Source organism: Lycium ferocissimum, chromosome 2 (assembly GCF_029784015.1).
Source record: "Lycium ferocissimum isolate CSIRO_LF1 chromosome 2, AGI_CSIRO_Lferr_CH_V1, whole genome shotgun sequence".
In the NCBI taxonomy this organism is placed as follows: Eukaryota; Viridiplantae; Streptophyta; class Magnoliopsida; order Solanales; family Solanaceae; genus Lycium; species Lycium ferocissimum.
In genome coordinates, this window is record NC_081343.1 from 69,228,251 (window position 1) to 69,244,664 (window position 16,414).

The following is a 16,414-nucleotide window of genomic DNA, read 5'->3' on the forward strand; positions in this document are numbered from 1 at the left end:
GAAACCTTAAGAATTAGATGATCTGTTTAATTGTAACTATTGTCGATAAAAACTATTTCAAAATTTGGAAGACCGAAGACATGAACTTAATGAATCTTGGCTTGTGAGCCATGAAAGAACATGGGAGGCTGAAGTATTTCAACAACACGTGATAACAAAAGTGACCATAAAATCAAGCATTCAAACATTACATCCTGAACATATTAAACATACTAAACAGAACGAAACGTGATCTTCTATAATGAACAAATTAAGCATTACATCCCAAACAAGGGTCATTAAAATTTTCAAGAGAAAAGCAATAAAATATTTTTAATATACACACATTATACATACACACAAAACACATATGCCAAAGTTTGGTTCAATTCTTTTACCAAATCAAACCAAATAGATGTCGGATGTTTAGTCAGTATGATTCAATATTTTGGTCGGGCTATACACAACTACTTGTAATCAACGAATGAATAACAAAGGCCATCCCTTGATACTAATAAGCAAACAGCCCATTCGCTTCCAAACAAGAGCTAAACTAGCAGTAATATAGGCAGTTTCCAATAAATGAGACGTTCAGTTGAGCATCCTCTGAATACATAACATCTAATGCTATAGGCAACAGTAATCACAAACATGAAAAATAATTATCAGTTGCTTCCTATACTACAAATTTCAAGCAAGCAAAATACTTAAAAATGATTTGTGCATTTTGCAAATATACATACAGAAATATTTAAAGGATTTACTTCTGAGCCAATCAATATAGTGTCATGCCACTTACACTAATAGGAACTGAAAACTTACAACAGGATGCATCACGTTCAATTGGAGTGGAATATTTTGTAATGCTTTCGAAGTTCCGGCTTCATACAGGGCTGCTAGTAGCACCTTCTTTGCCAAATAATAACGGGAAGTCATCATACTGTTCGGAGAAACCCTGTTTTTCAGCCATGCTCTCAAGTGCTTCATAAACCTGAAACATAGACCACCGACCCTTGGGCCGAGAAACCACGGAATTACAAGCAACTTTTAGAAATTGCACAATCTCGTCATCATGCCCCTTCCCACAAAGGTTCTGGTCAATTGCATCTTTAATGCGACCTGAAACAGAAAGCTGATTCACCCAGTCTACCAAATTACCCTTGAATCCCTCTTCACCAGCAGTAACTTCAAGAGGTTTTTGTCCAGTAGCCAACTCCAAAAGCACTACCCCAAAGCTATAAGCATCCCCTTTCAGTGAAGGCACCATTGTGCTAGAGTACTCTGGAGCTACATAGCCAAATTCACCCAACTCCACATTCACAAAACTAGAGTCTTTTGCATCTGAAGGCGTCATCAACCTTGCCAGCCCAAAATCCATTATTCTAGCATCAAAGTCTTCATCGAGGAAAATAACATTAGAACATATGTTTTGGTGCAAAATAGGTGGTTGGCAACCATGATGTAACCAAGCTAGGCCCCTAGCAGCACCCAAACCAATTCTAAACCGAGTAGGCCAATCCAATTCACTTGCATTCCCATTCAAGAACGAGCGCAAAGTACCATTCGACAGGTGCTTATAAACCAAAAGCTTCTCCTCTTCAACAACACAAAACCCCAAAAGTGGTACCAAATTAGGATGCCTAAGTTGCCCTAACCTATTCATCTCATCCCGAAACTGCCTTTCACTCAGTTTGCAACTATTAAGCAGCTTAATAGCAAGTGCTGAACCATCACGTAACACAGCATTATAAGTAGTACCCATTCTAGTCGAGTTGATAACATTGTCTGCACTAAAACCATTCGTGGCAATCAACAAATCTGCTAACTTAACCTTAACAAGTGGTTTCTGGAACAACACAACCTGAGTAAGCTTATGAGCCCTCAACCTCTCAGCCAAACTACCCGAATCGTTTCTCCCAATTCCATACCCTCTCTTCCTCTTCCCAGCCTTCGTAAAGAACCAATACCACGCACCAAATGCCAACAACATCGAAGCAGCAGCACCAAACACCCCAGCAGCAATAATAATAGCTAAGTTTTTCTTACTTAGTCCTCCACATTTCCCCAAAGGTCCACCACATAGACTATTCCCTTCAAAGTTAAAGTTATTCGAATCCTTGTCATCGAAAGCTGCTGGAATTCTACCAGAAAGTTGATTATTCGCCACAGAGAAAGTTTTCAACCTAGCTAAACTAGAAAATTCAGGTGGAATATTTCCAGAAAGCTTGTTATCACTAAGCATTAATTTATTCAAAAAAGCACATTTAGCAAGATCAGCAGGGATAGAACCACTAAAATCATTCTTTGACAAGTCTAGGGTTACCAAATAAGGGAGCCAAGTGCAAATTTGAGAAGGTATAGGACCAGAAAAGCTATTACCAGAAAGATCAAGGGTAGTTAAGCTAGCACAATACTGTACGGATTCTGTAACCTTACCACCAAGGTTCATCGTTGAAAGAGTAAGGCTAATTATGCGATTTTCGTTGTCATTCCAACAATTGACACCACTAAACTTACAGACAGCTCCGATTGTTGAATTGTTAACGTTCCATGTAATTAAATTTCCATCTGGATCGTTTAAGGATTTTTTTAATCCTTTTAAACATTTGAGATCATCTTCAACTACAGCAGCAGCTACAAGAGAAGCCAGAATTAAAACAATTAAAAGGCTAAAACTGAAACGACCCATGGTGTAATTTGAGCAGGAACTAGGGTTTTGGGGATTTAATTTAACAGTTCTGGGTAATGAGTACAAGGTGTTTGGTAATATGTGTAAGATAAAATGGGTAGGAAAGAACAAGGCTAAGGAAGACGAAGAAGGCTGAGACATTTGACTTGACATTGAAAAGTGCCCAAGTCTGTAAAAAAAGAATAATTTAATGCATAATAAAGACAAATAGGAAATGGCCATGAATTAACTATGTTTGAATAAACAGAAAGTTAGTTGGCTTGATGGAAGAACTTTTGACAAATTTTAAAGTAGTATTGATGTTTGAATGTGATGTACATACGTTTAGTCCATTAAGAGTGGCTCATATATTGTTAATAATATAATATAGTTATGCTGCAGATTCAAATATTCCTTTTATACCATCTCTATAGCTGCGCCTTGAATACCAAATTAACTAACTATTCTTTCATCTAAAAAGAATTTTGTTTCTCTTTTTCTACAAAACCTCCTTGGAGTATCTACTTATGAATGTAACTCCTTGTAGGTTACTACTATTAAACAACAACAACAACAACACTGTGGTGATTAAGTAAGTGGGGTCTAAAAAAGAGATAATGTGTCTGAAACTTTTTATCTTGGGAAAGTAGAGGTTGTTTAAAGAAAGATTTTCATTCATGAAGCATACAAAAAATAGACACTAGCAACAAGTAAAACAATAGCAACATGATAAGATACTGAGGCTTATAAGTTATTAAAACACTAGATAATTTCTTTCTATCCTTGAAGGATATTCATGTATTAACTGGGAGTAACACCCTTGTGACTTTTGAAAAGGCTAAAACGATAAATTCAGATTGCGAAAATGTAAAAATTTATTCGCATTGAACATTAAGCTAATGAGTATAAAATATATGTCTTGCATATACACCTAACTATAATTAAATGATATGCATTTTTACTTTAATAGGTTGATTCTTAAAATTAATTATTTAGTTAGATATTACTAGCACTCGGAGGGAGTAAGTATTGTATATCGAAGAAATTGCCTTACTATAATTTAGAGCGGCACCTCAAATAGTCACTAAGGGACAAACAAATAAGGTCATCGTTGAGGAGCTCATTATAAGTTTGTTATCATTTTTTTATTTGTGCGTTTCCAATTTTGAATTGTAAGTCACCTCAAAGTTCATCAACATACAATAATTGTCGTAATGATCAGCCTAATAATAAGAGCAAAACTAAAGGGAAAATTATCGTGATTATAATCATCTAGTTTTGGGGGAAATGGAAGAATTTCTTGAAAATCTCATCAGATCCATTAGTTCTTTTTTCTTTGATGAATGTTCTAAACTTTATTTGAATTCGAATCTTACTAAAACTTCCATTACAGATAGCAAATTATTGAAAAAAATAACAAGATCTATCTTTCATCCTTTACCAACAATCGAAGAAAAATTACTTCAAAATAATTACGTATATATAAAATATGTATTATTTCATCCCATTGCATAATATCCTACAGGTATATCAGTGTCTGGACCTCCCATTACTTCATCTAAATCTCCTTTTCTGTTTTGTGGTGTAAGTATGCGAGAAAGAAACAAGTCAATTAAGTAAAAGAGAAGGCAATACTGATAAATAAACGGGAAGAATTTGTAAGAACCGAAGCTTAAAGCTAATCTGGAAGTCAAGGGCGTTTACTTGGCTAAAATTGTCACGTGATAAAAATCTATATGACTTGGTCATGCATGATCATTTAACCTTTATTTAGTTATGACTCGTGATTTAGTAGGCATTTGGCCAACCCATGGTTCCAAACCAGCGTTTGGACATACGTTTGGGCAATGGTTTGGCTTAATAGTTTATTTTTAAAATATAAAATTTAACCTATAAGTTTATATTTTGTAAAAAAAGACCATAAGTTGGTAGATATTTTTAACAATTACCCCATCAATCATTTACCAATCTCATTAACTTCCGCAACCTTTATTTATGTCTAACAACCTTTAATTTATGTGAGAAGATTATATTAAAGAATAGTTACATTACTATTCATATTAAATTTTCGTTTTTATTGAACTAAAGTTTGATTAATCGATGTTGCATTTTTTAGAAAGGCCTTCTAGTAGTGTACTAATTTTGTTATAAACTATAATTTGCTCATTTGGTAAGATTATATAAGAATTGAGAATGTTTTGATAGTTTTCACAATTTTTGAGGTTTTTATGTCTATAAGAAAAAATACAAATTAAAATATTCAAATTGTATGTCTAAACATGGTTTCAAACCATGTCCAAACGGGGCCTTAGACAATGTTCAGGGTTAAGAATAATAATTTGTTTGCCAAGCTTTTTGAAAACTAAAAATATTTAAAGAAGTGAGGTGTTTAATCAAAATTTTAGGAAAAGAAATAAGGGTTTCCAAAGGCTGAAAAAGTAATTTCCCCCCATAAGTGCTTTTAGAACCTAGGCCAAATACAGATTGTTGCTCCAAGATTGACAAAATATTTTTTAAATTAATTAGTCAAATACAAATTATTATTCTACATAAAAATACTTTTAACAAACAAAAAAACAAATAAGCATACTCCTATTTTGTAACTTCGGAAAGGCTCAAATATGTCATCCAACTATCGGAAATGGCTCATTTATGTCATCGAACTATAGGAAATGGCTCATATATGCCATCAAACTATAGGAAATGGCTCATTTATGCCACTCGTCAATAATTTGACTCATTTATGCCATCGCCGGTTACCGAAATGACTCATCCATGCCATATTTTATTAACGCCGATTTTATAATACCAGATATGAGACGTAGCCTCAATTAAGTCTCTGACGTTTAATTTAAACCCGATTTTAAATACCAAATTAATTAAAAAAAAGGCTCATACACCTTATCCTTTACAATCATAATCTAGTTGAAGGCCACGTGTCATATATGATATTGTAAAACTAGCTTTAATGAAATATGGCATGGATGAGTCATTTTGGTAACCGGCGATAGCATAAATGAGTCAAACTATTAATGAGTGGCATAAATGAGTCATTTCCTATAGTTCAATGGCATAAATGAGTCATTTCTTATAGTTCGATGGCATAAATGAGCCAAACTATTGACGAGTGGTATAAATGAACCATTTTTGATAGTTAGATGGCATATTTAAGCCTTTTCCGTTGTAACTTTAGTCAAACAAACTATAAGCCAGGTGGCCAGGTTGATATTAAGCCTATAGTGGTCTAGTTCCATATGTCCATGCTGCTAAAATAGGTGAAAGAGGTGGGGGTCCAAACTACTGAATTTTGCACTGTATTATTCCCCCACCAAACGTTAGCATCAGTTTTTTTTATTTCTGGTGTTTTAGTTTGACCAACTTTCATAATTAGATCGGATATGTCGATTAATTTATTTGAATAAAATAAAATTTTAAGTATTAAAAACTATTTAAATATCGCACGTTGTAATTTCACTATTTTATTGGAGCACACCTAATTTCCATTATATCCTAATTTCACCTAATTTAACTATCAAAAAGCAAAATGTGACAACTTCTTCGAGACATAGTGAGTATAGTATTTCTTGATTATTTTTACTACAATTAACTTATCATATTAAGACATAGCGAATTCAAAATTTTATCGAAGCTATAGATATTGCAATGCCATGTAGTATTTCTCTTAAAACATTAAAAACTTCTTGTTAAGTCTCTAATTTAACTGTATTATATTTTTTCCTAGCTCTCTATCTCTCTCTCTTCTTTTTTTTTCCTTTTTTTTTTTTTTTTTTTTTTGTAAAAAAAGTTTCAAATTTTCTTTGTAATCTTTCTCAACCAAATTGCTCCTGCTTCATCTAATTTGAAGTTGGAACTTGGAAGTCATTTCACTAAGGTAGTATCCAGCTTGTGAAAGATCTATTAAGCTGTCTCCTTGTTTGATTGATTGAATTTGTTTGGTTTTACAGACTTATCATGTCTCTTCGTTTGTATTGAATTTAACTTTTGTTTTCGAAGCAACTACACATTAAATGTCAATTGGCAATGTTATTAAAACATTAATAATTTCAGGAAACTAAATTCAATTAATGTGAAAAATGAGTTTAAATTTAGGCACATTTGAGATATTCCACAAGATCAGTATTGCAGTTAAATGAGGTGTGCTTGACTTTCTAAGCCGTGTATCCTAAGAAATTGAATGCTTTTTGCAACACTGACATTAGATTTTTGTTTCCGCTGTTCCATGAGTTCTTTGTATAATGAGTGGTCCGTGGGTTTTATCTGTCTTTAAGACTATAGAAGAGTAATGGTATATTTTTCTCCATCTTGTGAAGACCCTTGAACAAAGGCTTCGACCATAAACATTACTTATTTGCTTCTGTTAGTTCTCAGCTCTTACATGTTTTCAGTTCAACCAATATACATTGCTGCAGTTATTTAATCCAACTACCGGCTATACGATTGGTAGTTTTGCTCTTCTAACAGATATGACCTTTAGTGACTTCTAAATTTTGTTGAAAATGTAGCATTATACTGGGGACAGAGCTCATAACAGATTTGAGTGCTGTATCAGCAATGTTTATCACAAAACAGAGTATTACTATATTAGTAACTGTAAGTTGCATGGCAACTTGGCTTGATTTAGAAAGAAAATAAGAGGAAAGTGGAAGCTAATATCATAAAGACTTCATTGAGTCCAAGCTAAAAGAATTTAAAGCTTATTTCTTGTACATATATTATCCATTTTTTAACTAATGGAGTTAAAGTACCACAAGTGCTACCAATTAAAATTATGCTAGTAATGTAGCTGGATATTGCTTCTTTCCTTCAGAAATTGGAGACTGGATGGATCTAAGTCACCGCCTATGAAGTGAAGCGCTTAGACATTTGGGGAAATAATTGTAGTACCTACATTTTTGTCTATTGGTTTTCTCTATAAAGGTTCTTTTAAGGTCTTTTCTTTGATTTTGCAGTAAAGATAAGTTTTGACTCCCTTTTATATTTTCAATTTTCCATTATAAAATTGGAGGACAGGAAAAAAAGACAATCCAAGAAAAATAACAAAATTCACTATCATGTGGATAATTCCTCGCGAGGGAATGAACTGAGAGAAATTTGAATCAAAGCTCTGAATTTTTGTTCCTCTTTTGTCGTAACAACACACCAAAACCCAACAACATAGAAGCAGCAGCACCAAAGACTCCTGCTGCAATAATAATAGCTATGTTTTTCTTACCGAATCCTCCACATTTCCTCAAAGGTCCACCACAAAGATTGTTTCCTTCAAACTTAGATGAATCTGCAGAGTCGAAAGCTGCCGGTATGCTACCGGAAAGTTGATTGTCTGCCACAGATAAAGTTTTGAGCCTACAGATAAAGTTTTAAGCATTAATTTATTCAAATACACGCATTTAGCTAGATCAGCAGGAATAGAACCACTAAAATCGTTATTCGACAAGTCTAGGGTGACTAAAAAAGGGAGCCAAGTGCAAATTTGAGAAGTTATTGGACCAGAAAAGCTATTACCAGAAAGATCAAGGGTTGCTAAGCTGTTACAATACTGTACGAATTCTGCAACATTCCCGCCGAGGTTCATGTTCTTTAGAGCGAGGCCAAAGAGGCGATTTTCATTGTCGTTCCAACAAATGACACCTGTAAACTTACAGATAGCTCCTATTGTAGAATTTTTAAAGTTCCATGAAGTTAAATTTCCATCTGGATCGTTTAAGGATTTTTTGAATCCTTCTAAACATTTGAGATCATCTTCAACTACACCAGCAGCATCAAGGCGTGGAAGTACAAGAGATAGCAGAATCAACACAAGATTCTGGGGGTGCTAGTTTGACCAACTTTCACAATTAGATCGGATATGTGGATTAATTTATTTGAATAAAATAAACTTTAAATATTAAAAACTAAAAGAAAAGAACATTGCACATTTTAATTTCACTATTTTTTATTACAATAATATTGGAGCACACCTAATTTTTAACTACAGTATATCTTAATTTCACCCAACTTAACTATCAAAAAAACAAAATGTGACATGACAACCTCTTCGAGGCATAGTGAGTTCTTTCCTAAACAGCGCTATGAGTATACGTGGTCACATAAGTAATATAGGATCTAAAGTTGGATATATAAATGCGCAGAGCGCTATGATTAACTATTTACTAAATTAAACTATACTGGTTATCTACACAAGAAGTAAAATCTCAAGATATAATTATTAACTAACTAAAAATAAAATAAAACAAATAATGAATTTCAATCAAGAAAGAGCAGATTTTTATCGGAGAAGAAATAGATCTAGGGCTATGACCACTTATAATCCAGTTGAGTCTTCAAATCGTTATACCTATGGGTTACTAGTTCTTAGGGTAAATTATAACTTTATGAGTATCTTAAATTCTTTCATGAAAGCGCGCAGAATCTTCTATAACACCTATATTCCTATGGTTGCCAGAGATAACAAGAGCGCATTTATTTCTCCGTGTTCAACTAAGCAATGCTAAAGGGTATATTCCTATCCTCATTAGCAAAACGATTAATCGAACAATCTCTATTTATTCTTATTACGCATGCAAATTCCCTATTCCTAGTTCAATTCACACGCCACAGATAGTGCTCAACTACTTCGTCAAATAATCAAACAATTAATACCAAGAATAAATAGATAACCCAAATATGGAAAGTCAATAGATATAAACGATAATCAACGTCAACTTTCATGCTTAGCGTGTGCCAAAACTAAAGTTAAAGTTTAGGCGCATAGACATATAAGGAAAACAACAAATCATCCGAATAAAAAAACGTAAAAACAAGTATTACAGAGAAGAAAAGGTAAAAACCTATAACTCTGGCTACGGCAAAAGAATTACATTAGAAATTTCTATACAGGTCCAAGGTTATGTAAAAGCCCTGTATAATATTTATTTACAGGGTACCAAACGGCCTGAGCTTTTAAAAACCAAATCCAACTCGAACCGAAAAAAATAGTGGGCTCGCGTCACTGGTGCAACGTGGAAGACCAACAGAGAATCAGAGACCTTAATTTCCTGCGACAGCGCTGCGGCGCACACTGGTGGCGAGCCACTGCCAGGTACTATCCCTTTTAATTTCATTATTTGTTGCCTGGGACGTCATTCAATTCCTTTCAATAGTGTTACTTGTATTCTCTAATCATTAGCTCATGTTGTCTCCGACCCCACTTGCCTCCTTTCTTTTTATCCTTTCTTTTTCTTCCGCTTTTCATTAAATTTTGCTCTAAGTCTCTTCATCTTTGCACCGCTTTATTGCTATATAATAAAATATAATATTAAGCACAAATCACAATAATTAATACTCAAAAGATAATTTAAAGTACTACAATATGAGATAACAATGAATAAATATATGCAATTTTTGGCCAAACATCATGAGTATATATAGCATTTCTTGATTATTTTTACTACAATTAACTTATAACATTTAAATTTTTAAAACATAGCGAATTTAAAATTTAAAGCTATAGAAATTACAGTGCCATGTAGTATTTCTTTAAAAACGTTAAAAGTTTCTTATCAAGTCTCTAGTTCGACGTGGAACTCGTAGAATTTGTTTAAAACTCCAAGTACAAGTAAGTTTTTACATACGAAATTAGTGCTGCAAAGTGGAGACGCAAAATCGCATAAGCCCGCAAAGTTTTCTTATTTATATTTATTCTTTCAAAAGACCAAAAAATATCGTATATAATCTTAAAATGCATGAAAAATACAGAAATATTTGACAAACATCCAAAAGAAGAAAAAAAACGTAAAAATATATCGAAATGTAAAGGAATTTCTAGTTAGCTTTCTCACGCTTCTCAGATCTGACGGATACTAGAATTCATGGCTTCTTCTCATTGTTGTGTCTTAGATATTGTTGTGTCTTAGATCTGAGTGTATTTGAAATTTTGCATCTGAAATTTGTTGAAATACAGTCAATTACCCTCGTTGGCTGATTGTATTTTGAGGGGCAAACTAGATGTATTTGACCGTATGTGTTGGTTGAATGATCTATGTACATATGTTTGTATACAATTTTTCGAGTAAATACAATGTATTTGAAATTTTGCATCTGAAATTTTGTTGAAAGCATTCAAATACAATCATTGGCTTATTGTATTCTGGGCGCAAACTAGATGTATTTGACTGTATGTCTTTGTTTGAATGATCTATATATATGTTTGTGTACAATTTTTCTAGTAAATACAGTGTATTTGAAATTTTGTTGAAATACATTCAAATACAGTCGAATACATACACCCACAAAAAAAGGATACATCAATATATAAACACACTAAATACACAGCTCCCGTCGTCTATTTAAATGCACACAAATGCATCATTTTAAATACGCATGTCACTAGGGTTGCATATATTCAAATACAGCCAAATACATATGACATCTGATAAGGTTGGATACAACTGAAAAGTGTATTCAAATACTCTGAAATACAGAAAAAATGCCTAAATGTAGCTACGAATTGTAAATAGCAAAAAGGTAGCTACGGATTGAAAGCAAGCATTAAAAGATAGTCATTTATGTAAGTTGCCCTTTATTGAACGGAAAAGGGTCAAATATACCCCTGTACTATTAGAAAAAGGTTAAATATACCTCTCGTTATACTTTGGGTCCAAATATACGCTTTCTGTTATACTTTGGGTCCAAATATACCTCTCTGTTATACTTTGGGTTCAAATATACCCCTCTTCCGTTAAAATTGTCCAAGGTGGACATGAGATCTGACATGGCGCTGACAACTTGGTGAGGTGGACACCACATGGCATGCCACCTCACCACTCTAACCCATTTCCCCCTCTCTTCCCCTTCTTCTTCCATCACTGCCATCTCCTCTCCCTTCATAACCTTTGCCACCATTAGCACCACTATACCACCATCTCCAGTAGAGGTGGCAATTTGAGCCTATATTTAGAAAATTAGCCCATTTTACCCATATGTCAGTGAGTTGGGTCACTCATATTTCAGGTGGCTCCTATTTCAGATGGGTAAATATGGGCTTCAAGTGTCTCTTTAACCCATAAAAATATGGGCAAATATGGGTAAAATATGGGTATTCATATAAGAACACACTAGACCCAATAACAACTCATTTTGAAAATGAGAAATTTCTTTCTTACCTCCCACCCCAACCCTTACCCCACCACGCATGCCGCCATGCCCCTCCCCCCACCCCCACATTTTTTTTTATTTCATATGTTTTATTTTTCTTTTATAAAAAGCTTATAAAAAAGGAGAATTTTTTTTTCTTACCTCCCACTCGATCCCTACCCCCACCCCCCCCCCCCAAAAATTCAATTTCATATATTTTACGTTTATAAAATTTTATAAAAAATAGAAAAAAAAATTCTTACCCTACCCCACCCCACAAATTTCAATTTCAAATATTTTACTTTTATAAAAAATTTATAAAAAATGAAATTTTTTTCTTACCCCCACCCCACCCCTCTCCGACCCCCCCCCCCCCCCAAAAAAAATCAATTTCAAATATTTTACTTTTATAAAAGTTTTATAAGAAATGGAAAAAAAAAAAAGTCTTACCCCCCACCCCAAAATTTCAATTTTCATATATATTACTTCTATAAAAAAATTATAAATAATGAAAAAGAATTTCTGGTCCCCCACCCCACCCCCCCTCCCAAAAAAAAAAATCAATTTCATATATTTTAATTTTATAAAAAATTATAAGAAATGAAAAAAAAAAAAAAATCTTACCCCCACCCCACCCCCTCCACGTCCCCCACCCCTCACCCTTGAAATTTATATGAAAAAATTAATTTAACTTGGCAAAAGAAAAAAATTATAAACATACACTTGAAATAATATTACACTTGTATAATATGGGTTAACCCATAACCAACGCAGCCATTTATCACCCAACCCATATTTACCCACATAAAATATGAGCGGTTTGAAACCCAACCCATTTTTGTTCAAACCATTTTCAACCAAACCAAATCCAAGCGAACCCACCCATTTGCCACCCCTAATCTCCACCTTTCCTAAATTTTCTCATTAATCTCTCTAATTCATGTATCTAATTAAATTAATTAATTATTAAACCCTTATTCATTTTCCCAACTTTCCAAACTCAGGCGTTTCAATCAGAAAATTAAAAATATTTTCCTGGATAGCAAACACACCAAAGTACAAAGGGCAATATACAGTAGCTAATTAATGATCAAATGAATACAGAACATTTTGTCCTCGAAAAACTAGTTAAATATGTAAAGCGCACATTTCCTAGGACACTGGCTTTCGCTTTTTGTTGTCAATAAGGTAATTCTGGCTCTATTTTCTACTTTTTTAAGTTCTTAATCCCATGCGGTTCTAAATTAATAGTATTAAACTTAAACATAAAGTATTAGTAAGACATATCCTCGCTTATATAGAATTGGCCAAAGTCATAGATGGACCCCTGAACTTGCCTTGATTTTTCATTTAGACCCCCCAACTGAGGGTCGTACCATATGAATCCTTCAAGACAACTGTTAATGTGCTATTTAAACACAAAATAAATATGCAACAACACACAAATGGTGCGTGTAATTCACACGCAAAAATAATAAATAAGATGGAGCCACGTGGATTTTAGCTTTAAAGAACAAAAATAAAAGGATTTTACAAAAAAAAAAAAAAAAAAAAAAAAAAACAAAAACAAAAATAGTCATCTTCTTGACCCCAGAGCCCTCTCCTCCGCCACCCCTCTCCTCTTCTTCAAACCCCCCACCCTCTCCTCTCTCTTGCCCCCCCGCGCCCTCTCCTTCCTCTCTTTTCTTCTTCCTCCACTAGCCATCCGTCGTCCTCCCACTCCAAACAGATTCTTTTCCTTCTAAACAATTTACTTTAAAAAACAATAAACATCAATAGCGACAGGAAGAAAGAGGAAAAGCAAGAAAAGTAAAAGGGTGTGTTTGGATGAAGGATTTTTTTTGTGTGTGTTTATTTCAAAGGACTATTGATTTTTTTGGTCCATTAATGGAGAAATCATGGACTATTGATTTTTTTTTGTCCATTAAGGGCTCGAATTTGCTGTATTTGAACAAAGCAAAAGAGAAGAGCGACGCCGGTGGCGGCGGTGGAATCCGGCTTCATCGGAAAAAATTGACGGCGGCTGTAGTGGATTCCGGCTTCGGATCGGGGGAGGGTGGGCTGGGTTTTAGGTTTTTTTTTTAAAATGTTATTAGTTAAATTGTTTTAAAACAAGTTTTTTCTTATAATTAATTTTTTAATGATTAAAAAATTTAAAAATGAAAAAATTGGCATCTCACGCCCTTTTAGAGCGATGCGCATTGCCATGACTTTGCCACCTCAATAATTGTGTTTAAATGGCACATTAACAGTTGTCTTGAAGGGTTCATATGGTATGACCCTCAGTTGGGGGATCTAAATGAAAAATCAGGACAAGTTCAGGGGTCCATTTATGACTTTGGCCTATAGAATTAAAAAAACTACATATGTATATTTAAACCAGATAAAAAATTGTTTTCATGTATACAGATTAAAATTTTCAAAGGAACAAACCACTTTGATTAGCTGTAGCACTTCAAATTGAACTGTACCATCAATATTCTATTTGCTTCATTATTTAGGTTCAATCACTGAGTTTAAAATAATCAATTAATCTAAACAATATTATAGTGGTGCTAATGGTGGCAAAGATTGTGAAAGGGGAGGAGATGGTAGTGATGGAAGAAGAAGGAAAAGAGAGGGGTAAATGGGTTAGAGTGGTGAAGTGACATGTCATGTGGTGTCCACCTCACCGAGTTGTCAACGCCATGTTAGATCTCATGTCCACCTTGAATAATTTTAACGGAAGAGAGGTATATTTGAACTCAAAGTATAACAGAGGGGTATATTTGGACCCAAAGTATAACGAAAAGGGTATATTTGGATCCAAAGTATAACGATGGGTATATTTAACCCTTTTCTAATAGTACAGGGGTATAATACTTAACCCTTTTCTAATAATACAGGGGTATATTTGACCCTTTTCCGTTTATTTAAAGTGCATATTCAGTTATTCCTTTTATACCATCTCTGTGGCTGCGCCTTGAACACCAGATTAATTAACTATTCTTTTCTCTAAAAATAATTTTTTTGGTGCAAAACCTCCTTGGAGTATCTACTTATAACTATAGGCAAAATACATCAAATGACACTTAAACTATACCCAAAATGTCGAGTTCACACTCAAACTATGCAGACGACCTAATACACACCTCAACATCTAAAAAGTGAATTTAATACCCCTCGAAAAGACGATGTGGCACAAAAAAAAAAATTTATGATTAAATATAGGCGCGTTTTGTTGATTTTTTTTATCTTTTTATGTTTTTTTTTTTTTTTTGCTAAATATACCCCCCGCCCATCTTCTTCGTCTTCTTCATCTTCCTCTTCTCCTCCACGCACCCCCGCCCCTTTCACCGGCTGCCAACCACCTCCACGTCACCCCGGCTCCCTCTTCTTCTCCACCTTCGCCTCCTCGGCATTTCAAATTCAAACAAAAAATCTAAAACATAACCATTTCTTCTTCTCCAAAAAATCACTGATGATTTCTCCAACCAAACAACACCCACCACCCTTTTACCGGAAAAATTAAATTAAGGAACAAATCATCCAAGTTTAGGTAACAATATGCAACTATAATGAAGAAATTGCACGAATTGCCCAAATGGACTTTTAACAACATTGAAGAAATTACACGAAGCCCATACTTCAAATGGACTAGATAAATTAAATTTTCTTCATTGTTGATAACAATGAAGAAATTGCATATTTATACTTCAAATGGACTTCCTCCGTTTTCCTCTTCTTCTTCTTTCGAACACAGGTACTTTCATCTTGTATTTTTCTCTTGTAGTGTAATAAAATGTATTAGATGAGGTCTTATCTCGTTACACGGTATTCCTCTTGTTGGAAATTAGTACTCTTTGTTGAAGTAAAATTGATGGTGGTGATGAAATTAATGGTTGGGTTTGGAGTTGATGATAATGGGGTGGTGGATTTGGTAGGTGGCGGGTTGGCAGTAATGGTGGTGGTTTAATGGTGGGATGGTTTAGTGATGAAGAAGAGATAATTATTAGAGCATTTTAATAGTTAATTGGGATTAATTAGTATAAATTTAATTAACAAAAGAAAAGGGAAAAGAATATAACAAAATTTAGAAGATTTCCACGTGGCGGCATGGCGACGTGGGGGCAAGTGTTACACACCCCCCAATGTACATATTGCGGTTATCGGCTTTTTGAGGGGGTAATAAATTCACTTTTTAGATGTTGAGGTGTGTAATAGGTCGCCTGCATAGTTTGAGTATGAACTCGACATTTTGGGTATAGTTTAAGTGTCATTTGATGTATTTTGCCTATAACTTATGAATGTAACTCATTGGTCCAGTTTTGAATTTTAAGTCACCTCAAAGTTTATCAACATACAGTAATTTCGTAATGATCCGCCATCAAAGTGAAAGTTGACACCCCTATCTGAGTTGACACCCCTATCTGTTTAGTCATAATTTGATTTTAAATTTTCAATTTTACTTTTAATGAGATGATTTATAATCACACCAATATTTTTAACTTGTTTTGGCTCATAAAATTCAAAAATCTTCATTCTATTCTTAAATTTTATACCCAATCAAATTCCTTCACATAAATAGATACAGAGAGAGTCTCATATTTGCTTTCACATGAAAATGTACGTAAAAAGAGAAAATAAAAACATGAT

The 16,414-nt window shown here is 34.0% G+C and overlaps 2 protein-coding genes and 1 pseudogene across 2 annotated transcripts in view; all 3 read right to left on the reverse strand.

The window, feature by feature from the left end:
- The window catches only part of LOC132047147 (uncharacterized), a 33,782-nt gene extending 19,466 nt beyond the window's left edge, over positions 1–14,316 (reverse strand). The window contains exon 1 of the mRNA XM_059438054.1: positions 14,305–14,316. The gene's annotated coding sequence lies outside the window, so the exon portion shown is untranslated. The remainder of the gene's footprint in view (positions 1–14,304) is intronic.
- Positions 534–2,980, reverse strand: LOC132047146 (inactive LRR receptor-like serine/threonine-protein kinase BIR2). Its single transcript, XM_059438052.1, has one exon. The coding sequence runs from the start codon at positions 2,888–2,890 to the stop codon at positions 863–865; it is 2,028 nt and encodes a 675-aa protein (XP_059294035.1). The 5' UTR covers positions 2,891–2,980; the 3' UTR covers positions 534–862.
- LOC132047906 (inactive LRR receptor-like serine/threonine-protein kinase BIR2) lies at positions 6,968–11,548 on the reverse strand (annotated as a pseudogene).
- Positions 14,317–16,414: the final 2,098 nt, after the last annotated feature.